The sequence below is a fragment of the Sus scrofa genome, chromosome 9 (assembly GCF_000003025.6).
Source record: "Sus scrofa isolate TJ Tabasco breed Duroc chromosome 9, Sscrofa11.1, whole genome shotgun sequence".
Taxonomy (NCBI): domain Eukaryota; kingdom Metazoa; phylum Chordata; class Mammalia; order Artiodactyla; family Suidae; genus Sus; species Sus scrofa.
In genome coordinates, this window is record NC_010451.4 from 87,161,357 (window position 1) to 87,186,915 (window position 25,559).

The 25,559-nt window shown below is 35.7% G+C and overlaps 2 protein-coding genes across 2 annotated transcripts in view; one reads left to right on the forward strand and one right to left on the reverse strand.

Annotated features, from left to right (window-relative positions):
• PRPS1L1 (phosphoribosyl pyrophosphate synthetase 1-like 1) lies at positions 507-2,958 on the reverse strand. The gene has a single exon (XM_003130190.4). It carries the CDS (start codon positions 2,850-2,852, stop codon positions 1,896-1,898), a length of 957 nt encoding a protein of 318 aa, XP_003130238.1. The 5' UTR covers positions 2,853-2,958; the 3' UTR covers positions 507-1,895.
• HDAC9 (histone deacetylase 9) overlaps positions 3,044-25,559 on the forward strand; it is a 1,028,404-nt gene continuing 1,005,888 nt past the window's right edge. The window contains exons 1-2 of the mRNA XM_021102482.1: positions 3,044-3,227; positions 18,071-18,275. The gene's annotated coding sequence lies outside the window, so the exon portion shown is untranslated. The remainder of the gene's footprint in view (positions 3,228-18,070; positions 18,276-25,559) is intronic.

The following is a 25,559-nucleotide window of genomic DNA, read 5'->3' on the forward strand; positions in this document are numbered from 1 at the left end:
TATTGACTTTAGTTATATTTGATATTTTTAATTTGATGTTTTCTTCCAATTTTCTGTCTTCAGCTGAATTTGTTTACTTTGTTTATTGTGCCATCATGCCATTATAATGGCCATTATGCCATTTTTTTTCTGTCTAGGAGTTTGGAAGTAATTTATTCCAATATTTTCTTCTCTGGTTTGTCCTTGAATTTTAGAAAACACATTTAAACTCAGTTTTGTTTTTTTTTTTCTATAATGTCAATCACTGGTATCAGTAATATCCTTTCCAAATTAAATAAGACAATTAATATATGTGGACTAATCCTAAACTCCCATCTTTTGTGGGTGTCATCAGGAACTTTACAGATTTTTAAGTAATTTGCTTTACCTTGTGACTCAATTTTTATGTGAATTTTACTTTAATAACTGTGATAATATTCATAATAATTTTATGAAAAATATTTTCTATCACTTCTTTCTTTTCACTTGTACTTTACTTTTCACCCTTTCTTTGCACATCATAATCTCTTTTATTTCATGTGTTCTTAGTTACATATTTTTAATTTTTGGTATCCTTAAGTGATACTTTCAGGAAGCATTCATGGTGGTAAAGCTTCAGAGTCTTAATTTTGCCCTCAAATTTAAATGATAGTTTGGCAGAACACAGAAATTTAGGTTAAAAAAATATTCCATTAGAACTTCAAAAATATTGCTCCATTGTGCTTATTACCTGAGGGATCAAATGAGAAGTCTGATAGCAATCTGAACATTCTTTAAAACTATCTTGTTTATGCTTTGCCTTCTAGAAACTATTAGGACCTGTCTTTTCTTGAAGATCAGAAATTTCATGATATATCTAAATGTGGATTTTATTTTTGTTTCATACATGAAGACATTTTATTGGTTTTCACCCCAAGAGAGAATAACATAAAATTTTAAATATAAAGGTGCAGTCATCTGAGAGGCCAAACAAATGCAAAGAAGAAAGATTAAAATTAAATGCCTAAACAAAAGACACTAAGCACCACCTAAAATCTACTACTATGGTAAGTAGTAGGTTAAGATCAAGCTATAGCAAAAACATCTGGTGCAAATTTTAGAGATTACAGGAAGTGGACTTATTTTCCAGAAGACTAGTACACTGATCATTTGTATCCAACAGGATGTTTAGCCAGGAAAATGTCAAGATGGTTGGAAGTAAAGCTAAGTAAAAGAGAACAGGTACAATGGAGAATCTAAAATTCACAGCCTCCAATCAGATGTTGGCACATTTATCTTTTTCCTCTCAAAAAGCATTTGCTGCACTTTTGTTGCCTCATGAGCCTACCCAATGGATATTCAAGCTGAAAGCTGAAGCTCTTGCCTTGCAGGTGGCTCAGCAATCACATGAACTATATTTGGGTTGTGCAGGACTCTTGATGCAATTTAGCATAGATCTTAGGGAACTTGTGATAAATGGGGCAGGGGGTGTGGAATAGAGGGCATTTGAAGAGGTTCAGGGATGGAGATATGGCGGTAATGGTGGAATGGGTTGGGTGCAGAGCTAGTTCTAAACAAAATAAACCCTGAAGCATTCACATGTGAAGCAGTCTAAGTTTCCCCCATTTACTTTCAAAAATCTCCCCACACCACCTTCAAAGTCCGAAATCAGCAGCTGAACTGTAGTTAAAGCTTCAAGTCTCACAAAATCATCAAAGCCATACTGAGACTACCCAGATAGAAAATCCCAACAATTATTCTCTATCCCTCTCTCTCCAATCTAAAATAAAGACCTAATATACATGATGTGGGATGTAGAAAGCCACCCTGGAGAAAGAAAGGTCTTCTGCTGAACATTTCATTAAATAACAAAAGAAACCAATGATCAGGGTATATTTTTATCTTATTTAAAATACAATAACTCCAATATTACTCTATCATAATGGGACATGGCTGAACAGGTAGGAGACAGATTCCCCATTGTGAGTTCTTCTGATGGCTTCTGCAAGGATCATGGAGATGTCGATAACCTGTATTTTGGAGCAACGCTTCATCTTATCTTCCTGAGGTATGGTGTTGGTGACTACTACTGCTTCAAAGCATGCACTGTTGATGTGAGTAATGGCTGGACCAGAAAAGATTCCATGAGACAAGATTGCATAAACTCTGATGGCTCCAGCTGAGAGAAGTTTGTCAGCTGCATGGCAGATTGTGCCACAAGTGTCAGCTATGTCATCCACAAGGATAGCCACACGATCTTTCACATCTCCCACTAGCACCATTCGGTTTACTTCATTGGCCTTCTTTTTTTCTTTGTGAATCAAGGCAAAGTCCACATTCAATCTGTCTGCAATGGAAGTCACTCTCTTAGCTCCATCAGCATCTGGGGAGACAATTGTGCAATTCCTCCACTCAGAGATATTCTCCTTTATCCACTTCAGGACAGCTGGCTCTGCATACAAATTGTCTACTGGGATATCAAAAAAGCCCTGAATTTGAGAAGCATGTAAATCCATGGTGATGATGTGATCTGCTCCTGCTACAGACAGCATATTTGCAACAAGCTTGGCAGAGATTGGCGCCTGGTTCTTATCCTTCTTATCCTGCCGGGCATACGGGAAGCAGGGGATGACTGCAGTTACCCGACTGGCTGAAGCAGTCTTGCAGGCATTAATCATGATCAAAAGCTCCATCAGATTGTCGTTGATTTCACCACAACCACTCTGCATTATGTAGACATCTTCTCCTCGCACACTCTCACCAATTTCCACACAGGTCTCCTGGTTGCTGAATTTCTTCGTCACCACCTTGCCTAGCTTCAAACCCAGACGGCCAGCAATTTTCTGGGATAAATCCTGGTGGGAGCTGCCGCTGAAGATTTTGATATTTGGCATTTTGGTCAACTGCCTTAGACTCTCTTAAGTCCAGTGTCACCCAGCTGCTGCCTTGGGAATGGAAGTCAGCCCAGAAACTACTCTTAAGCGTTATCCCAGATGCTCCAGAGCACGGACTCTTAACTAACGGCTTCCGGTTGTTATTCTGCTTTCACAGTTCCTTCCGGTGGCGCGCAGCTCTAAGCTGCCCCAGGTCTGCAAGTAAGTTCCTGCTTGTCACACATTCCACACTTCTACACTGAAGTCAAATATTTTTTCAGTTTATGGATTTTTTCCCCCTTCTATTAGTGCCTGTATTAGTTTTCAAAGGCTGCTTGAAGAAATTTGAATACGTGAAAATGTATTTCTGCAAGCTAGAAGACAGAAGTTTGAAAGGTAAGTTTCGGACTGGAGGAAGTGTTTAAAACGTGTTTTTGAAAGAGTCCTTCTAATTGAGTGAGAAAAAGATAACCAAAAAGAAGTTTGAAAATGGTATAAATATGTAATTCATAGGGAAAATAAGTAGAAATAAACATTGAAAAAAATGTTAGTAATCGAGAAAAATGTCAATTATTTTCACACACCAAGAAGGCCAAAATTACAAGATAGCTAACTCCTTATATTCTAATGAAATGTGTAGTGTGTAGATTTTGCAAGGAAAATTAACTTTTGACTCACTGTGTTTAGCTTTAGGAATATACTCAGAAATATTCACAGGCACCTCTCAAATATATTGATAACAGTATTTCTTAATCCATTCAGTCAGTATTTCCTGAGGTGTTGTGTGTGTCATGTGTTGCACCACTTACAGAGCAGAAGATGGTGAATGACAAATAATGACCTCTCTGGAATTGTTTATAAAAGCAAAATTTGTAAACTAAAAAATGTCTTAATAGGTTAAATTATCGAAAATGTTTTTTACATACACAGGCAGCCATTAAAGAGACGATTTAGGGAGTTCCCGTCGTGGTTCAGTGGTTAAAGAATCCAACTAGGAACCATGAGGTTGTGGGGTCGATTCCTGGACTTGCTCAGTGGGTTAAAGGATCTGGCATTGCCGTGAGCTGTGCTGTAGGTCGCAGACGTGGCTCGGATCCCGCGTTGCTGTGGCTATGGCTGTGGTGTAGGCTGGTGGCTACAGCTCTGATTCGACTCTTAGCCTGAGAACCTCCATAGCCTGAGAACCTCCATATGCCCTAGAAAAGGCAAAAAGACAAAAAAAAAAAAAAAAAAAAAGAGACGATTTGTGTGTAGTCATATGGAAGTGTCTCCAAGATATTTTTAAATGTAAAAAACCCATTCACAAAATTATACATAGTATGATATTTCTGTATTTAAAATTAAGTAATAGTCAAAGCATTAAATCATTATGGAAGTCCTTTTTATTATGATTATCTTTGCAGTGGAGAATAGGTTGGTGGTAGTCAAGAATGACATTTTATTGACATCTGTTAACCTAGTATTTGAACTTTCACTACTTTTATAGTGAAGTTAAAAAAAGACTATCAAAACGTATATGATGATTAAGTCTTTGTTGCAAATTTTAAATGCATAGTTTTCAAAGTGAATTGGGGGTTGGAGTAATGGGCTAAGACGTGAAAGAGATCATAAGTACCAGGAATTTCAACAATAAACTGTGTTATAAAAATAATTGAGGCATCAGATAGAGATCAGAATGTTTTATCCTGCTAAATATGTATCTGCATTTGGTTTTGGTATATTTTGATTTAGCCTAAAACCATCATTTAGGCTAAATCAAATCATCATTTTATAATATTTTGAAATTACTAAATAACTCTTTGAATGTATTTTCTCACCCTGCTTTTCATCTTCTCCACTGGGTTCGATTCATGGATAGGATAAGCTCAGGAATGAGATAAGGAATGGGGGAGGCAACAGAAATAGGTTAAGATTTGGCAGTGTCTATGAAACACATTGCTAGAAAACAATGTTTTTATATATTGAATGTGCTCATTATAAAGCTGTATAAACAGCTATGTCAAACAGGCTAAATCTGAATGTCCTGCTGATCCAGTCACATCTCTCAAGATATCAACATGATTTTCTCTTCAATTCACACTCTTCATGGTTGACTGTGTATGCTGGCTCATTTCAGTTTACAACCCTTCATTCATGTTCTTTCGTATCATAAAATCAACAGACCCACCTATAGTATATAATTCTCATCCTCAGCCAGACTACATACAGTGATTTCTAAAGAAAATTCTGTGGCTTAATTTAGCAGCACTTAAAAAGTACTTGCAGCTTCGATTAAAATGATTTTTTTTCTTAGTGTTCTCAATGTGTCACACATTTTTCAGTTTTTGAAGAAAAACAAAACAGATTTTTAAATAGACTTATTATTACCTAAATAGGACTGAATGCTAATGTAAACATTAAAAACCCCATAGTTGGTTGCATTTTACTTAAGGTGTTAAGTAAGAAAAATTTTTGTGTTGTGCTATTTTTGCTCCATGCTCTGGCTGTTGCAACATCTTACAGTTTCAGGGATTTGTCTAGAATTATAAAATGTTAAAGATGGAAATGGCCTTAGAAACCACCCAGTCTAACTAATATCTCAATTCACAGACAGAAAACTGAGACCCAGAGAAATGAAGCAAGTTGCCTAGGATCTAAAAGCCAATTAGAGGCAGAGTGTGAATTAGAACTCAAAAGATTCCTGAATTTCCAAATATATTCCAAATATTTCTCACTGTGTCATGTCTAGGCCTTTTCTTTGAGGCTTATTAAAATGAAGGAAAAATCAAAAGATTGTGTGGAAATTTTTGCACAAAATTTTTACTCTTTTATTAAACAACTACAACAAAGAACAAAGCCCCAAAGCTGAGATCTGACAATTCTTTTACTTTGAAAAATTATTTCCAGAAAAACAAGTGAACGATTAGTCATGCCATGGAAACATCTTTATTACTCTCATATTTTTGTTACATGGATCTATTGTAAGAGGATTTAGCCTCTGTTTATTTTAGTCTCTAGGTTGAGAAAGACATCTATCTTATCACTATTTTCGATGAAAGTTACAGGTAGGAATGATGCCCACTGAACAACACATTCCATATAAGACGTTTCTTAATAAATTACTCTGGAAAAAAATTGTGGAATAGAGAAAATGCCTGATCTTTTTCCTTCCTAGGGCAAGCATATTTAAATGTCATCTCTACAGAGCTGCAAGAATTGTTGTATCTTGAAGGTCTTTTGAGTCAATACCCAGAATATATATATTACCTTGGAAATAGTTTCTTGCTTTACTGATTATTCTTTTACCCTTCACCGTTCCCACATAAATAATTTGGAGAGCCCTGATGCAGCTTGATGAGCTAAGGAGAAGAGAAATTCAGTCAGTTCTTTCAGAAAGTGGAGAAAAATTGTTGTTGTATTTAAGTAAAATAAATGCTTTCACTAAATACACTTGGAGTTGACAAAATGCTCGATGTTTAGGTGGCAATTATAGTTCTTTGATAAACTGTCAAATCTTGTCACAACACATGTTACAAACAAGGACAGATTTAGATGTCCTTTATGACAGCTTTGTGTAGGTTGAGAATGTTTGGCAGTTAATTTCAAAAAGGAACATATTTTTCTTTCCAGCAGTTATCTGCTTGTTTATTAGGAAGAGTTTCTTTGTGCCTTTAATCTTCCTCATTTGACTCACAGTTCCAGATCATTATTGTAACATTACCTTACCTCATTTATTTTGTTCATAATAATCATCCACAATACTTTGAGAAAGCAGTTTCCCACAGAGCTTCACATTGGTAGAAATGCTTTAAAGTTTGTTTTGTGATTGTTTACAATTAAAGTTGACTACTGTGTGTGTTTACTGAACTTTTAGTTGGAAATCTTGTCATTTTATACAATAGATGTGAAGATGGTGATTACGTAAATAAAGCTGAGTGAAACAAATAGGGGAAAAGGAGAAAGTTTTTTGATTCAGAAATTCAACTTTAATTCTGAGTATTATGTTAGACTCATGAGGCTATTTCTGAAACACATTGGAATTTAAGACAAAAAATTCTAGTGAACTTAAAAACCGTAGTATGAAATAATAGCCTTGAAATAATAATGAGGTTATATGTGCTAAATAATATATAATTGTAATAACAGATGAGGCAAGCATATGGAGAGGTCCTATAGCTAGTTCATTGCAAATAAGAAAATATCTTCCTAATATTTATGTGAAATGTTTTTAAGTAGTTATTGATAATGGATCTTTCCCTTTTGGTATAGAATATTAGTTTCATGAAATTAGTAAAAAGATACTCATGTTGGAGTTCTCTGTGGTGCATTGGGTTAAGGATCCAGCATTGTCACTGCAGAGACTTGGGTCTCTGCTATTGCGTAGGTTTGATCCCTAGCCTGGGAATTTTCACATACTGCAGGAACTGCCATAAAAAGAAAGTAAGAAAGAAACTCATGTTAATTATATTTTGAAAAATGCAAGCTCCATTTATGCTATTCAAACCTATTTTTAAGACTTTTATCTTCCATTATGACCATTTATTTAATCTTCATAATAAGCATAGAGGTAGTTGTCTAGTCACATAAGTAAAAACCAAATGTAGTGTGGTTTGAAATGATTCTTTTATTCTCTGACTTCAAGGGCAGTGGGATCACTGGTAGGGAGTGTTAGACATAAGGTCTCAAGCCCCATCCCCAGAGTTACTGATCACTAGGTCCAGAGTGGGGATCCAGGCTTCACGTTTTTTTATAAGACGCCATGTAATGCTGATGCTGCCATTCTGGTGACCGCACTGTTGAGAACCACTGGCTGGCATCATCGATATTTATTTATTTTGCTTTTATTCATTTCACTAGACCTTGTAATGTGGCATATTTTATTTTGCTTTTAGATCTTTTCATGTTATTTTCTATGTTTGAATATATCACTTTCAAATATCAAATAATTCTTTAAAAATTGTACACATACACAGTTCCACTTAAAATACCTGTATTGTGTTCCAGAAATACCTTGACAAATACATGTTAAGAGGTGAATTCTTGTTATATGGGGAGATTTAAAAATCCATTAAACATCTGAACATTTAAAAATGAATTTCTAGGAGTTCCTGTCGTGGCTCAGAGGTTAATGAATCCGACTAGGAACCACGAGGTTGCAGGTTTGATCCCTGGCCTTGCTCAGTGGGTTAAGGATCCTGCGTTGCTGTGGCTCTGGCGTAGGCCTGCAGCTACAGCTCCGATTAGACCCCTAGCCTGAGAACCTCCATATGCCACGGGAGTGGCCCAAGAAATGGCAAAAAAGACAAAAAAAAATTAATAAAAATTAATTAAAAAATGAATTTCTACCTATTGCAAACTAAGAGTTGAATGAAACTAAGAGGGTCTCCTATTTATTATCCTATTTACCTTCCTTGAATCTCTTACAGAATTCATCACTGAGAAAGACCTTTTTCAAACTCTGGAAACCACTTGGTTATCCCTAATGATACCAAATATTGTACAGAGTAAATATTTGCTAATTTGATTTGATGTTGCCCTTTAGGAGGAAACCGTTGTATAGCCTGTCTCCAATTTACAGTGATTCAATTAACAATATTTCAACTATACCACTGCAAAAGCAATACACATTCATTTGAAACTGAACTTTGAATTCTGATTTTTTCCCGGGGTTGGAACTGTGGAGTATGATATGATACTCTCTCCCGATGCTCGGCAGGGGCAGCAGCTGCAGCTCCCAGACATCCACAAGATTTAAACACTTAACAACCATTCTGTTCCCTTGTAACCGTTCAGTTTTTCACTTTCAGTGCAGTATTCAATAAATTACATGAGATATTCAACACTTTATTATAAGATAGACTTTGTGTTAAATGATTTTGTCTGTAGGCTAATGCAAGTGTTCTGAGCATACTTCAAGTAGGCTAGGCTGAGCTGTGATGTTTGGTAGGTTAAGTTATTAAATGCATTTTCGACTTGATATTTTCAACTTACAATGGGCTTTATCTAGGTGTAACCACATCATAAGTTGAGAAAGATCTATGAATCAGTTTATAAACAAAACAAGTAAAAACAAAAGAATTTCTCTATTCAAATGCATGTTAGAATGAGTAGAACCTTAAGCACTCCATATTGTTTTTCCTCAAGGGTACCTTGGCTATTTATATTCCCACATACTCCCATGTATATTTTATTTCTTTTTTTCATTTTTAAAAAAGTTTTATTGCAGTATAGTGGATTTATAGTGTTGTAATCATTTCTGCTGCACAACAGAGTGATTCAATTATGCATATATACACACCCATTATTTTTTGGATTCTTTTCTCATATAGATTATTACAGAATAATGGGTAGAGTTCCCTGTGCTATACAGCAAGTCCCTATTGGGCAACCATTCCATATACCACTGTGTACATATGACAATCCCATGTACTTTTTTTTTTTTTTTTTTTTTTTGTCTTTTTGAGTTTTCTAGGACCGCTCCTGTGGACATGGAGATTCCCAGGCTAGGGGTCTAATTGGAGCTGTAGCTGCAGGCCTATGCCAGAGCCACAGCAACAGGGGATCCAAGCCGCATCTGCAACCTACACCACAGCTCAAGGCAACGCCAGATCCTTAACTCACTGAGCAAGGCCAGGGATCAAACCTGCAACTTCGTGGTTCCTAGTCGGATTCGTTAACCACTGAGCCATGACGGGAACTCTCCATGTTCCTTTTTAGAATCACCTTTAAAGTTCCACAACAATTTCTGTTGGAATTTGATTGGAATTACATTAAATCTGTAAGTCAGTTAGGAAAAATTGGCATTATAGTATTGTTTTCCAATTCATGAACATGCTATTTCTCTTTTAAATTACTCTTTAAAATGACAATAAGTTCTTATAATTTTTCCATAGAAATATTTTTTCAAATATACTGATTCAAACTAGGTTGAGAATAAAATCTTGGGTTGTTAAGGTTTCAGGGAATTTAGTCTTTAAATATTGCCTTTAATAAACTCTTCTAAAGAGTAAAAAAAAAAAAAGAAAATCTTTTTCTCAAATATCCCTTTTTACTTTTTTTTTTTTTTTTTTTTTTTGTCTTTTGTCTTTGTTGTTGTTGTTATTGTTGCTATTTCTTGGGCCGCTCCCGCGGCATATGGAGGTTCCCAGGCTAGGGGTTGAATCGGAGCTGTAGCCACGGCCTACGCCAGAGCCACAGCAACGGGGGATCCGAGCCGCGTCTGCAACCTACACCACAGCTCACGGCAACGCCGGATCGTTAACCCACTGAGCAAGGGCAGGGATCGAACCCACAACCTCATGGTTCCTAGTCGGATTCGTTAACCACTGAGCCACGACGGGAACTCCCTTTTTTACATTTTTAAAGATATTTCCAGGCGCTTCATTTTTATGTGATTTCAATGGTATCTACTAATTTATTGTATTTTCTGTTACATAGTAATATATTTAATATTCTAAAATTTTATCCATTCTTAAAATTTGTGAATTTTAAGTTTCTAAATAAGCCATCATATTATCTGGAAATAAATGGCAGTATGGCTCTTCCTTGCACTTTCCCCCTTGCCTTGTGGTGAGTTAGGATCTCTAAGGTCAGGTTGTCTAGAAGTGGTGACAGTGGGCATTCTTGCCTTAATCCTAATCTCAAAAGGGAAAACTTTTAATATTTTACCATTATGTGTGATGTTTGCATGTTGTATTTTATCAAGAAATACTGTATAAGGTCAAGTCCTTCTTATTATTTGTTGAAAGTTTCTTCTTTTTTTTTTTAACAAGGGCTTGAATTATGTCAAGGGCTTTCGGGGCATATTTGAAGATTATAATATGATTTTTCTTGTATAACCTCTTAATATGGTAAATTACAATGATTTCTTTTCTTATGTTAAACAGATGTTATATTCATGGGATAAACCCAATTTAATCACGATGTATTGTCCTTTTATATATTACTTGATTCGGCTGGCTAATATTTTATTTAGAATGTTTTCATGTATCTTTATGAGGGAATTTGGCCCATAATTCTCTGTCTATACTTATTAGGTTAAGAAAACAAGATTAAGTTAGCTCTGTATGAGTTGAAGAGCATCTTATCTTTTTCTATCCTATGGAAGAATTGTATAAAATAATGACACTAAATAAAACTGACCAGAAGACATTTGACTACTTATTCAATTTCTCTCAGTTACATTCAGGTTATAGATTATTGGTTATATTCAGGATTTCCAATTTTTTGGTCAGTTTTGTTAAGTTTTATTTTTCTAAAAAATTTCCTATTTTAACTAAATTTTCAAATTTATTGAAAGTGCTTCCTATGATAGCCTCTTTTCATATCTGCAACATTTTAAATATTTCCCTTTGTCGTTGCTGGTATTGGATTTTTGAAACTATATTCTTTCTTTTTTGATCAGTTTCATCAGAAGTCTATTAATTTCATTAGTCTTTTCCAAAAGAGCTAAGGGTGGAAATTGTTGATGATGCACCCTTACTGGCTGCTTGTTTTAAACTTTGTTGATTTTCAGATTATTTTTATTGTGTTCTTTCGACCTTTTTTTGTGTTAATATTGCTGTTCTTTTTAAATATTCTTAAAGCGTACTCAGCATATTATTTATTAAGATTCAAAGCTATTCATTTTTCTTCTAAGTACTGTTTTAACTAAAGATTTATGTGTAATATTTTTATAGTATATCTATTGGTATTCTGGTAAATCTATTTTCCAATTTTGATAACAATTTTTTGTTTGTTTGTTTCAGGGATTTTTTAGTTTCCTTCTTAATTAACTGGATAGATAAGGAATTTTTAGATGTCTTATTGGTTTTGGTTTTCATTTCTAGATTATTTGCACTGAAGTCAGAAAACATTCTCTGTGTGATTTAAGTCCTTTGAAATTTGTTGAAACTTTTATTTTAGTCCTAAGTGGTCACTTTTTATAAATATTCCATGTATGTTAGGAAAAACATGTGCTCTTGAATGATTAAGAGCTACACACACACACACACACAAATACACACATTAGATCTGGTTTTGTTTGTAGTGTTATTTATATCTCTTCTATCTTTACTGCTTTTTTAATTTATCTTATTAAATATTGAGAGAAATTTGTTAAAATTTTCACAGTGATTGTTGGTCTATGTCTCTCCTTATACATTTCTCTTTTTTTATTTTTCCATATTTTGAGGCTTATTGGTTATCTACGATTCGTTGTATCTTTTTGATGAATTGAGATAGCAGTTTAAAGTAACACTATTGTTTAGTAATGAATGCCTTTTGCCTTAAATTCTGTTTCTGGTGTTAGTGTAGTTATATTAGTTATATTTTAAGTAGCATTTGGTTGAGTTTCTTTTTTAGTTTAACCTTACTATGTGTTTATGTTACATGCATTGCTTATAAATGTCATTTAATTTTATATTAATTTATGTCAACTTCACATCATTTAACCTCATTTATCCTCTTCTGACATAGTGTGGCCAGGTATTATCATTTTGCCGTCCTTTCTTCCCTTTTTTACTCCTACAATCATTATTATTATTGTTTTATAAAATCTGTATTCATTTATATATATCTACCTATGTGTTACTCTTTTTGCTTCACTTTTATTCTTGCATCTTAAACCTTCCATTTGGGATCATTTGCCTTTGCTATCCTTAAATTTTTTTTTTCCTTTTTTTTTGTCTTTTTGCCTTTTCTAGGGCCGCTCCTACGGCATATGGAGGTTCCCAGGCTAGGGGTCTAATCCGAGCTGTAGCTGCCAGCCTACGCCAGAGCCACAGCAACGTGGGATCCGAGCTGTGTCTGCGACCTACAGCACAGCTCACAGCAATGCCGGATCCTTAACCCACTGAGCAAGGCCAGGGATTGAACCTGCAACCTCCTGGTTCCTAGTCAGATTTGTTAACCATCGAGCCACGATGGGAACTCCCTAAAATTTTTTTGAGATATTGCTATTGAGGAAATTTGGTTTTGATTTTAGAAGTCAATCTCTTTTAATGTTATTCTTTTGAAGATAATACATTTTTTTCTCTCTGGGTGCTTTTTAAGATTTTCTTTCCTCTCTCCCTCTCTTCCTTCATTACTTCTTTCCTTCCTTCCCTCCCTTCTCTTTTTCCTTCCTCTTTCTCTCTGATGCAGATTCACTATTATATACCTAGATGTGGAATTTTATAAAGTAATTACTTTCTTTGGATTCACTTGATTTCTTGAATCTATGGGTTGTTGTTTTTCATCAGTTGTGAAAATTATTTTTATTACTTCTTCAGATATTACCTCTGTCTAATTCTCTCTTCTCTTGCTGGAACTCTGATGAAACACAAAATATATCTCTCATTCCATTTTCTATGAACCTCTCTTTCAAAGTTTCTTTTCAGAAATTTGTGTGTGTGTGCTCTATTCTGCCTCCCTTCTTCTGACCTATCTTCCAGCCTACTCATTCTCTTTTCATAAAGGTCTCTTCTGCTATAAGACCAGTTCATTGATTTTTTTTTTTACACAACTTTTTTTTAAGAGCAGGTTTAGCTTTACAACAACATCGAGAAGGTTAAGATATCCCAAGTGTGTGCCCCCCCCACGTATAGTCTCCCTTATTATCAACCTCATTCACAAGAATGGTACTTTTTTTTTTTTTTTAACCAAGCGTGGACCTACATTGACATCATAATTACCCAAAGTCCACAGTTTACCTTTGGGTTCCTTTGTACTGATCTACATTCCATGGGTTTGGACAATGATATGTATCCATCATTATTGTATCATACAGAGTATTTTCACTACCATAAAATCTTCTGTGCTCTGTCTACTCATCTCTCTCCCCCTAACCTGCCTCTGATCTTTTCAGTGTCTCCATAGTTTGCCTTTTCCATAGTTTCATATTGTTTGACTTATGCAGTATGTAGCATTTTCAGATTTATTTCTTTCACTTAGGAATAAATATTAAAGTTTCATTCATGTCTTTTCATGGCTCTGTAGTTCACTTATTTTTAGCACAGAATAGTATTCCATTATTTGGATATACCACAGTTTATGTATCTCTTCACCTACTGAAGGACATCTTGGTTGCTTACAAGCTTTGGCAACTATGAATAAGACTGCTATAAACATCCGTGTGGAGGTTTTTGGGTAGACATAAATTTTCAACTCGTTTGGTTAAATATAAAGGAGTGTGATATCTGGATCATATAGTATGAGTATATTTAATTTGTAGGAAAATCACCCACCTGTCTTCCAAGGTAGCTGTACCATTTTGTATTTCTACCAGCAATGTATGGAAAGTTTGATTGCTCCACATTCTCACCAGTGTTTGGTATTGTCAGTGTTCTGGATTTTGGCCACTCTAATAGGTGTGTGTAACTGTTGAGTTTTTAGTTTTAGGTATTACATTTTTCATTTGAATATATTTTGTTTAGTCCTTGTAAATTCTACTGGGGCAGTTTTTAGAGTTCACTGCTCTCTGAACATTCTTCAAACTTGTTCTTATTTCAGACTATTTTTAAAAACATAGTATGACAGCTGTTTTATAACATGCATCTGGTAATTCCAATGTCTGAAGTTTGGGGATCTGTATCTGCTGTCTATTTTTCTTGCTCATGTTGTCTTTTTTCTTGTTTATGCTTTACTATGTACCATTATGGCATATGAAACTTTATTTGAGGAAATTCTCTGATTTTATAATGAAAGTTTCCTCTTCCAGAGCGCATTGCTTCTGACTTCTGTATGGAGTTGCTGTTAGTCTGGGACTACCTTAAGTTTCCTTGGACTGTCCAGGTGCTATAACTCCAGACTGCAGAACTATGCAAGAGTATCCTAAGGTCATCATACTAAGTGAAGTTAGATAGTGAAAGAAAAAACATATGATATCACTTATATGTGGAATCTAAAAAAAGGATACAAATGAATTTATTTGCAGAACAGGAACAGACTCACAGACTTCGAAAAACTTATGGTTACCAAAGGGGACAGGTGGAGGGTGGGAAGGGATGGACTGGGGGTTTGGGATTGGCATATGCACACTGTGGTATATGAAATGGTTGGCTAATGGGGACCTGCTATTTAGCACAGGGAACTCACCCAATATTCTGTGATCATCTATGTGGGAAAATAATCTGAAAAAGAATGGATGTGTATACATGTATAACTGAATCACTCTGTTATACAGAAGAAATTTTTTCAACCTTGTAAATCAGCTATACCTCAATGAAAATTTAAAAAATGGAAAAAAGAAAAAAGAGTAGCCTAAGGTCACAACTTCTCAGGGAGCCACATCTCCCAACCTTTTCACCTCCATATCTCACGCTATTTTTCTCTGTTGTCTGCTGTGTTCCCCACCAAACCATCCCTCTCTTTTAGACCATGGAGGCAGGTTTAATTCTGGGTCCCCATTATTTTGAAGACAGAGAGTTTTGGGTCCCAATTTAATGAGTAGAAAGAAAGTCTCCTTTGGGACTGTTCACTGTGAGCAGGCCCTGGGCCTTAACTTCTTTTATAGACTTCACCCTTGACCCATGAAGTCTATAAAACTGAAACCTTAGATAATCATAGCTAGTCTTAGCTCTTGTATCAAGAATTTAGGATGAGCTGGCGCTTGTATTCCATCCCTGAGAGCAGAGCGGTGGAGGTACCAAGCAGCAGTTGCCACTGGCAGAGAACACCTGTCTTGGGGGAGAGGCCATCTCTGGAAGGTTAATGGAAACAAGACGCTGTGCCATGGAAGCTGATAGAGACTGGAATGGACTACTTGCAGGCTATTTATAAGTAACAGAAACCAGTAGTCTGAGAAATTGTTAGAAATAGCTCACTGTGGGACACTTTGAGATGAGGTTTATTTTCTGAATTAGCTAAGGTATGCTTGTGCCATGGTACTAACTATCATTTATGGTTTCAGCCTGGTTTTCCCATCTTCTAGGACCTTTGAAATCATGGTTATTCTTATATTTATGATAAACTTGAGGTCAGTGAGAAGACTAAAAATATATAATAAATATATATTCTATATAATACCTTCTAGAATTGTGTCTTTAAAAAAGTATTACTTGTGGTTATTGTTGACTTTAGCAGTTTACTTCACCAACAGTCATTTTTTGTGTAAATACATTCTGCTTCACATCCTTATATGTTAATTTACTTCTTATCAATTCAATTCATGATCTCGCTTTTCAAATAAACTACAGTGAAAAACAAGAGACAGCTTATTAATGTCAATCTGTCTTGTTCCTTTTGTATACATAAAAAAAGAGATTTTTGCCAGTAGATAAATGAATTTATGACAATGAGCTATTATTTTATTTCTTGAAAATTATATACACATTCAAGGCAGTATTTTATTTTCACTAACTTTGGAGAGTTCTGTTCTGTGTTTGGTGCCCAGAAAAGTAGAGATCAATAGTGTTTCCAAGTACAAGGAGGAGAGTGGAAATAGTTGATTTTTAATTTTCTGTGTGTTTAATCTACTTCAGAGGGGAAGTTTGAGGTTATGGATTTGCATGCAGACTGTGGTGCCAAACTGTTTGGGTTTGAATTCTGGCTTGATAGCTTCTTAATATCTGAGTGACTTTGGGCATATTACTTAGCATGTCTTTGCCAAAGTCTTTTCATTTGTAAAAGGGATGATAATAATAGTACCACCATCTTAGGAGTGTGAGGAATAAATGAGTAGAGCAAATATGAACCATCATTAGCAGCGCTTTATATATTATATGTATGTCACATGTACTTTATAAATGTTACTATTTATGTGTGTAGAATACAGATAAGCATTGACAAGTTTGAAAAAGAATAGCAGAAATGGTCTGCATGGAAACTTGTTCTATGCTCTGCTTTTCCTTTCCATTTATCTTCTTCCTAGAGGAAGTCGGGGGGTTTGATAACAGCGTAGTATAACCGGCAAGTTATTGCTGTGTCCACATCTCTCCCATGGGGTTAGAGAGAGCTGTGATGAGAGGGTCCCATGCTGAAGGTATTCCTGTTCCAAAGAGAGCATGGCTCTATATTGAACTGGAGTGAGTCTTTACCCAAGTACTCCTAGGCCAGGTGAGAGTTGGGAAGGTACTGACATCTGAATGCATCTTTATGATAGCAGGTTTTCTCCATATATAAGGATAGAGTAAGGTCCCTTGAAAAAAAAGAAGGCCATATAGAAAATTGCTGGTTAACTAAAAGGTGGTTTCTCATTTTCCTTATCTAACAGTGATTAAGCATATTTTAACTACAGGTCATAAAATCTTTTGAATATTTCAATGTTTAATTCTTATAACTATATCATAACTCTCTATTTTTAGAATATTTGAAAGCAATAAATAGCAATTGGGACACATGATCCTCCTCTCCTGAGGGACTATGATGGTAGACTATCCCTCCCAGCAAGATGGCACTGCAACATTTTGGATGAGAATACATACCTTATTTATGCATATCCCCAGGGATGGAAATTCCACAGACCCTTTTGATGATTTTTGAAAATAGAACTCATTTGAGAAATTCTTTTCTATTTCATGTCTCTACCTTCCTGAAGTTTAATCTTATTCTTGCTTATTCATTGCTCAATAAAGATGGAGAGCAGCTGATATCATCCTCTTCACGTATGTGAGAAGCATTATTAAAAAATTCCTTTGCTGAATAATCTCATTTTGTCAAGGCTTTTATTATAGGTTCTGTTTTAAAATCCTTTGATCATTTTTACTGCTCTGCACACCTCTCTCTTAAATCTCTGAATCTAAACAGTTTGTGCTTATGTGGGTCTGACCAGTGAGGTATTATTATGGATGTGTCACCTCACATTCCTAATGCTTAAATACTATTTATGCATCCCAGTATCACACTTTCTTTTTTAAGAACAAAAGCATTTCAATGGAGGTGATACATTATCTCCAAGCATTTATTTGTGCCACAGGTAAACTAAGGCCATTTGAAAATAAACACCCTTCCTTCATACACACACACACACACACCCACACACACACACACACACACACACTTCTCTTGAGTGAAAATTTTTTTCTAATTAACCAAGTATTTGGTTTTTTTTTTAAACAGTTGTTAAGAGAATGGCACTATGTTCCAGAGCTTCTTGGAGTTAATTCTGGTTTATCACACATTCAAGAAAAAAAAAACCAAAAAACACAGGGTGCAAAAAGAATTAAAAGAATGAATTTTCAGCAATTAATTGAACTACATTCTTCTTAAAAAGACAATACATTTGAAAGTAATAAGCAGATTTGGGGTTGAATTGTTAGATTTTACCAGTGGTATTTTTTAACCTTCTTCTTCTTCTCTTTTAGGCTAGAGATGGAATCGGAGCTGCAGCTGCCAGCCTGTGCCATAGCCACAGCAATGCTAGATGAGCTGCATCTGTGACCTGTGCCACAGCTTGCTGCAACACTGAATACTTAACCCACTGAGTGAGACCAGGGATTGAACCTGCATCCTTGAGGACACTATGTTGGGTTCTTAACCTGCTCAGCCACAACGTGAACTCCACCAATGGTATTCTTTTAATTTTTCCACTTTATAAGTTTATAGGCATAGTGTTTGTATTTGAAGTCTGCATCTGTCGTTAGTATAGTTAAATAAAATTGTATTACATTATGAAACTGGAACCAAAATTGGCAAGGTAACTCACTGAAATTTAAGATTTCCTTCATTATTGTATCAGCTCTCAGATTATATCTTGAATTTATGATTAACCCAAAGAGTACATGACAGATTTTTTTTTCTTTAACTCTGCATGATGGGTTTAAAATGTTGCTTTGTTGAATGACAGGCTTTTACTTGCCTCTTTCACTGTGTCTTTGTGTCTTTAAAGAGATTTTAACCACTTTCTGAAAACATTGCAATCAGAGAAGATTTTCATTAAATCCTTCTTTCCATAGTTACTCCCTTGTTTTGCTAATGAAATCTTTGTTTACTTTTCTTTGGGAGGTTAAGATTAGGGCCAACTGTTTATAGCATGTTCATAATTTATTTATGACTCAAACTAGGACCAAAAAATAGTGAAACTTAACACTTGAAAGGTTCCATATGTTTGGATATGTCCAGATTATTATTTTTTGCCTATAACTGAGTTACAAATCACTGAGATATAACTTATGTGCAAGCACTATATGGGATTTCATGAATATTTAGTGCTTTGTTTCTATTTCTAAGTCTGTGAAGTTTCATAAATCAGCACTGTTTTTGCTTGGTTGCTACATCGTCATGATTTTTGTGCTGCCTCTTCTGTATTATAGGGCTGATTTTCATATACTTTGCCTATGGAAATAATTCCTGGTAGGTGAAGGACGAATTACATTGGTTCAGTATTAAGGGTTATGGTTTAAGTGTAATGGGAGTGGGACATACACATTTAAATTTCACCTTTAACCTCCAACACGTTTATGTTGTTTATAAGTTAGTAAATAGTGAAATCTTAAGACTCTATTTCCAACTTTGTGATCTGGAATCCAAATTTTTACCAACTGTAGTTTGAAAGCTTTATTGGCAGTGTTTCTTTAAACTTCATAACTGTAAATAGAGGCCCTCAGCTATTTTATTAGGGTGATATGTGTTTTAAACCAGTGATTCCCAGTATGGCCAATCATTGGTATGACCTTTGTTTTCTGAAAATACAGATTTCCAGACTCAACCTTAGGAAATTTTTTTTACTTGGTAGCATAAAATCAGAAATTCCCAATCTTGGCAGCACATTAGAGTCCTCTGGGGAGATAAAAACAAAACAAAAGAAACCCCCAAACCTAATGCCTCAACACCATCCCAAAATGTGAATATATCTTATTCTGGGTCACCCTAACTTTAAGAGCTTTTCAGGCTAACATCCACCCACTTTTGAGAACCACTGCTTTGAACAATGTTTCTTTTTTTAAATTAATTAATTAATTTTTTATATTACTCAATGAATTTATTACATTTATAGTTGTACAATGATATAGCATCCCCCAGCCCCCCCAAACTGTCTCCTTTGGAAACCATAAGTTTTTCAAAGCCTGTGAGTCAGTATCTGTCCTGCAAAGAAGTTCATTTTGTCCTTTTATCAGATTCCACATGTCAATGATAGCATGTGATGTTGGTGTCTCATTGTCTGACTGACTTCACTTAGCATGATAATTTCTAGGTCCATCCATGTTGCTAAAAATGCTGGTATTTCGTTCCTTTTAACGGCTGAGTAATATTCCATCGTGTATACGTACCACATCTTCTTGATCCACTCCTCTGTCAATGGACATTTAGGTTGTTTCCATGTCTTGGCTATTGCAAATAGTGCTGCACTGAACATTGTGATACATGTGTCTTTTCGAGTCATGGTGTTGTCTGGATAGATGCCCAGGAGTGGGATTGTTGGATCAAATGGTAGTTCTATTTTGAGTTTTCTGAGGCATCTCCATACTGTTTTCCACAGTGGTTGCACCAATTTACAATCCCACTGACAGTGTACTAGGGTTCCTTTTTCTCCACACCCTCTCCAGCACTTATTGTTTGTAGACTTTTGGATGATGGCCATTCTGGCTGGTGTAATGTGGTAGGTACCTCGTACTGGTTTTGATTTGCATTTCTCTAATGATGAGTGATGTTGAACATCTTTTCATGTGTTTTTTGGCCCTCCGTATGTCTTCTTTGGGGAACTGTCTGTTTAGATCTGCCCATTTTTTGATGGGGTTGTGTGCTTTTTTAGTATTGAGTGGTAGGAGGTGCTTATAAATTTTGGAGATTAATCCCTTGTCAGTCGATTCCTTTGCAAATATGTTTTCCCATTCTGTGGGTTGTCTTTTTGTTTTGTTTAGGGTTTCCCTTGCTGGGCAGAAACTTTTAAGTTTAATTGTCCCATTTGTTTATTTTTTGTTTTTACTGTCATTACTCTAAAAGGTGGATCTGAGAAGATGTTGCTGTCATTTATGTCGGAGAGTGTTTGGCCTATGTTTTCCTCTAGGAGTTTGATAGTATCTGGTCATATATCTAGGTCTTTAATCCATTTTGAGTTTATTTTTGTGTATGGTGTTAGGGAGTGTTCTAATTTCATTCTTTTCCATGTGGCTGTCCAGTTTTCCCAGCGCCACTTATTGAATGGCTGTCTTTTCTCTATTGTATATTCTTGCCTCCTTTGTCATAGATGAGTTGGCTATAGGTGCATGGGTTTAATTCTGGGCTTTCTATCCTGTTCCACTGATCTATATTTCTGTCTTTGTGCCAGAATCATATGGTTTTCATGACTGTTGCTTTGTAGTACAGTCTGAAGACAGGGAGCATGATGCCTCCAGCTCCTTTTTTCTTTTTCAGGATGAATTTGGCTATGCTGGGTCTTTTGTGCTTCTAAACAAACTTTAAAATATTTTGTTCAAGTTCTGTGAAACATGTCCTTGGTAATTTGATAGGGATTGCATTGAATCTGTAGATTGCTTTGGGCAGTATAGCCATTTTGATAATATTGACTCTTCCAATCCAAGATCATGGTATGTCTTTCCATCTATTTGTGTCATCTTTGATTTCTTTCATCAGTGTCTCATAGTTTTCAGAGTACAGGTCTTTTGTCTCTTTAGGTAGGTTTACTCCTCGGTATTTTATTCTTTTGGATGCGATGGTAAACGGGATTGCTTCCCTAATTTCTCTTTCCGATCTTTCATTGTTAGTGTATAGAAATGCTGTCGATTTAATTTTGTATCCTGCACCTTTGCCAAATTCAATGATGAGCTCTAAAAGTTTTCTGGTATAATCTTAAGGATTCTCTAGGTATAGTATCATGTCATCTGCAAATAGTGATAGTTTTACTTCTTCCTTTCCCATTTGGATTCTTTTATTTCTTTTACTTCTCTGATTGACGTGGCTGGGACTTCCAGAACTATGCTGAAGAGTAGTGGCGAGAGTGGACATCCTTGTCTTGTTCCTGCTCTCAGTGGGAATTCTTTCAGCTTTTTGCCACTGAGAGTCATGTTAGCTGTGGGTTTGTCATATATGGCCTTTATTATGTTGAGGTAGGTTCCCTCTGTGCCCACTTTCTGAAGGGTTTTTATCAGAAACGGGTGTTGGATTTTGTCAAAGGCTTTTTCTGCATCTAATGAGAGGATCATATGGTTTTTATTCATCAGTTTGTTAATGTGGAGAATCACACTGATTTGTGGATATTGAAGAAAGCTTGTATCCCTGGGATAAATCCCACTTGATCATGGTGTACAATCCTTTTAATGTTTTGTTGGATTCTGTTTGCTGGTATCTTGTTGAAGATTTTTTCATCTATGTTCATCAGTGATATCAGCTTGTAATTTTCTTTTTTGTGGTATCTTTGTCTGGGTTTGGTATCAGGGTGATGGTGGCCTATAGAATGAGTTTGAGAGTGTTCCTTCCTCTGCGATTTTTTGAAATAGTTTCAGGATTGGTGTTAGCTCTTCTCTAAATGTTTGATAGAATTCGCCTATAAAGCCATCTGGTCCTGGACTTTTGTTTGTTGGAAGTTTTTTGTATTTTTTTTTTTTTTTTTTTTTTTTTTTTTGTCTTTTCAGGGTCCCATCAGTGGCATATGGAGGTTTCCAGTATAGGGGTCTCATCAGAGCTGTAGCGCTGGCCTGCGCCACAGCCACAGCAACACCAGGTCTGAGCCATGTCTGTGACCTACACCACAGCTCACAGCAACGCCAGATCCTTAACCCACCAAGCAAGGCCAGGGATCGAACCCACAACCTCATGATTCGTAGTCAGAATCATTTCCACTGTGCCATGATGGGAACTCCTGCTGGAAGTTTTTAAATCATAGTTTCAATTTCGGTACTTGTGATTGGTCTGTTCATCTTTTTTATTTCATCTTGATTTAGTCTTTGAAGATTGTACTCTTCTAAGAATTTGTGCATTTCTTCTAGGTTTTCCATTTTATTGGCGTATTGTTGCATATAGTAGTCTCTTAGGATCTTTTGTATTCCTGTGATGTCCATTGTTACTTCTCTTTTTACATTTCTAATTTTATTGATTTGAGTCCTCTCTCTTTTTTTCTTGATAAGTCTGGCTAAGGGCTTGTCAATTTTGTTGATCTTTTCAAAGAACCAGCTTCTCGTTTCATTGATCTTTTCTGTGGTTTTCTTTGTTTCTATTTCTTTGATTTCTGCTCTGATCTTTATATTTCTTTCCTTCTGCTAATTTTAGGTCTTGTCCATTCTTCTCTCTCTAGCTGCTTTAGATGTAAAGTTAGCTTGTTTACTTGAGCTTTTTCTTGTTTACTGAGGTGGGCTTGTATTGCTATAAACTTTCCTCTTAGAACGGCTTTTGCTGTATCCCATAGATTTTGGAGTGTCCTATCTTTGTTGTCATTTACTTCTAGGTATATTTTAATTTCCTCTTTGATTTCTTCAGTGATCCATTGGTTGTTTAGTAGCATGTTGTTGAGTCTCCACATGTTTGCATTTTTTGCAGTTTTTTTCTTGTTGATTTCCGGTCGTATAGCGTTGTGGTCAGGAAAGATGCTTGACATGATTTCAATTTTCTTAAAGTTACTAAGGTTGGATTTGTAGCCCAGGATGTGATCCATCTTAGAGAATGTTCCATGTGCACTTGAGAAGAATGTGTATTCTGTTGCTTTTGGATGGAATGTCCTATAAATATCTATTAAGTCCATCTGGTCTAATACTTTATTCAGGACCTGTGCTTCCGTATTGATTTTCTGACTGTATGATCTGTCCATTGCTGTAAGTGGGGTGTAAAAGTCCCCCACTATAATTGTGTTATTGTTGATTTGTCCTTTTAAGGTTGTTAGCAGGTGCCTTATATATTGTGGTGAACCTGTGTTTGGTGCGTAGATATTTAAAATTGTTATATCTTCTTCTTGGATTGATCCCTTGATCATTATATAGAGACCTTCTTTGTCTTTTAAAATATTCTTCATTTTAAAGTCTATTTTGTCTGACACGAGTATTGCTACTCCAGCTTTCTTTTGATTCCCATTTGCATGGAATATTTTCTCCATCCTCTCACTTTCCATTTGTATGTGTCCCTAGAAGTGAAGTGGTTCTCTTGAAGACAGCATATATATATGGGTCTTGTTTCTGTGTCCATTCAGCCAGTCTGTGTCTTTTGGTTGGGGCATTTATTCCATTAACATTTAAGGTAATTATTGATATGTACGTTCTCATTGCCGTGTTATTGATTGCTTTGGATTTGTTTTTGTTCCTCTTTTTTCTTCCCATCTTCTCTTATTCTCTCCTCTTGTGGTTTGATGACTATCTTTAGTGTTGTATTTGAGTTGATTTTTCTTGTTTGTTTGTGTATCAATTGTACATTTTTGGTTTGCAGTTATTCTGAAGTTTTAATATAGGAGTCTATATATATAAATGAGATTGTTTTAAGTTGTTGGTCTCCTAATTGCAAGTGCATCTCCAGTGTCCTGCATTTTTACCCTTCTCTTCTCATGCTTTCTGATTTTGGCAGCATAATTGTGCATAGATGATTTCATATCTTTACTGTATATATACCTTTACTGGTGATCCTTGTCATTTGTGGTATTTTTGTTTCTGGTTGCAGCTTTTTCTTTTCTGTCTAGAGAAGTTCCTTTAGTATTTGTTGTAAGGCTGGTTTAGTGTTGCTGAATTCTCTTAGCTTTTGCTTACCTGTGAAGCTTTTGATTTCTCCTTCAAATCTGAATGAGAGCCTTACCTGGGTAAAGTAATCTTGGTTGGAGGTTTTTTCCTTTCATCACGTTAAGTATATCATGCCACTCCCTTCTGGCCTGCAGAGTTTCTGCTGAAAAGTCTGCCGATAACCCTATTGGGGTTCCCTTCTATGCTATTTGTTTCTTTTCCTTAGCTGCTTTCAATATTTTCTCTTTGTCTTTAATTTTGGTCAGTTTGATTAAAATGTGTCTCAGAGTATTACTTCTTAGGTTTATTTTATATGGTACTTGTGCTTCCTGGATTTGAGTGAGTGATTCCTTTCCCATGTTAGGGAAGTTTTCAGCTATTATCTCTTAGAATATTTCTTCTGTCCCTTTCTCTCTCTCTTCTTCTTCTGGCACACTGGTAATATAGATGTTGATGTTTAACGTTGTCCCAGAGTTCTCTGAGACTCTCTTCATTTGTTTTCAATCTTTTTTCTCTTTTCTGTTCTGCATCCATGATTTCTTTTTATTTATTTATTTATTTATTTATTTATTTATTTATTCATTCATTCATTCCACTGTACAGCATGGGGACCAAGTTACACATACATGTATACATACTTTTTCCTCCTGCATCCATGATTTCTACTAATCTGTCCTCCATCTTGCTTATTTGTTCTTCTGCCTCCTGTATCCTGCTGTTAGCTGCTTCTAATGAATTTTTTATTTCAGTTATTGTATTTTGCATCTTGTTTAAGTTTTATATCTTGTATCTCTTTGCTCAGTGTTTCCTGTGAGTTATCCAGCTTTGCTTCCAGTTTATTTCCAATGTCTGGCATCATCTTCAGCATCAGCAGTCTAAAGTCTTTCCTGGAGGCTGATAATCTGATCACTTAGCTGTTTTTCTGGGGTTTTTTTCCTTTCTCCCTCATCTGAGTTATAGTTCTCTTTCATTTTTATAGGTTTTTGGTGTGGTGACCTTTTCACAGACAATAGAGTTTTAGCCACTCTTACTTCTGGTGTCTGCCCCCCTTGTGGCTGAAGTTGGTACTGGGATTTGCTGTAGGCTTTCTGATGGGAGGGACTGGTAGGTGGAGCTGATTCCTATCCCTCTGGTCGATGGGGTTTTGTCTCTGGGTGAGATTAGAGGCAGCCATGTGCCTGGGTGGTCTTTAGGTAGGCTGTTTACTGATGGGTGGGGCTGT

What these genes read in the sequence shown, in the direction of transcription:
- PRPS1L1 (XM_003130190.4), bottom strand. Translation starts at nt 2,852, where the DNA reads ATGCCAAATATCAAAATCTTCAGCGGCAGCTCCCACCAGGATTTATCC.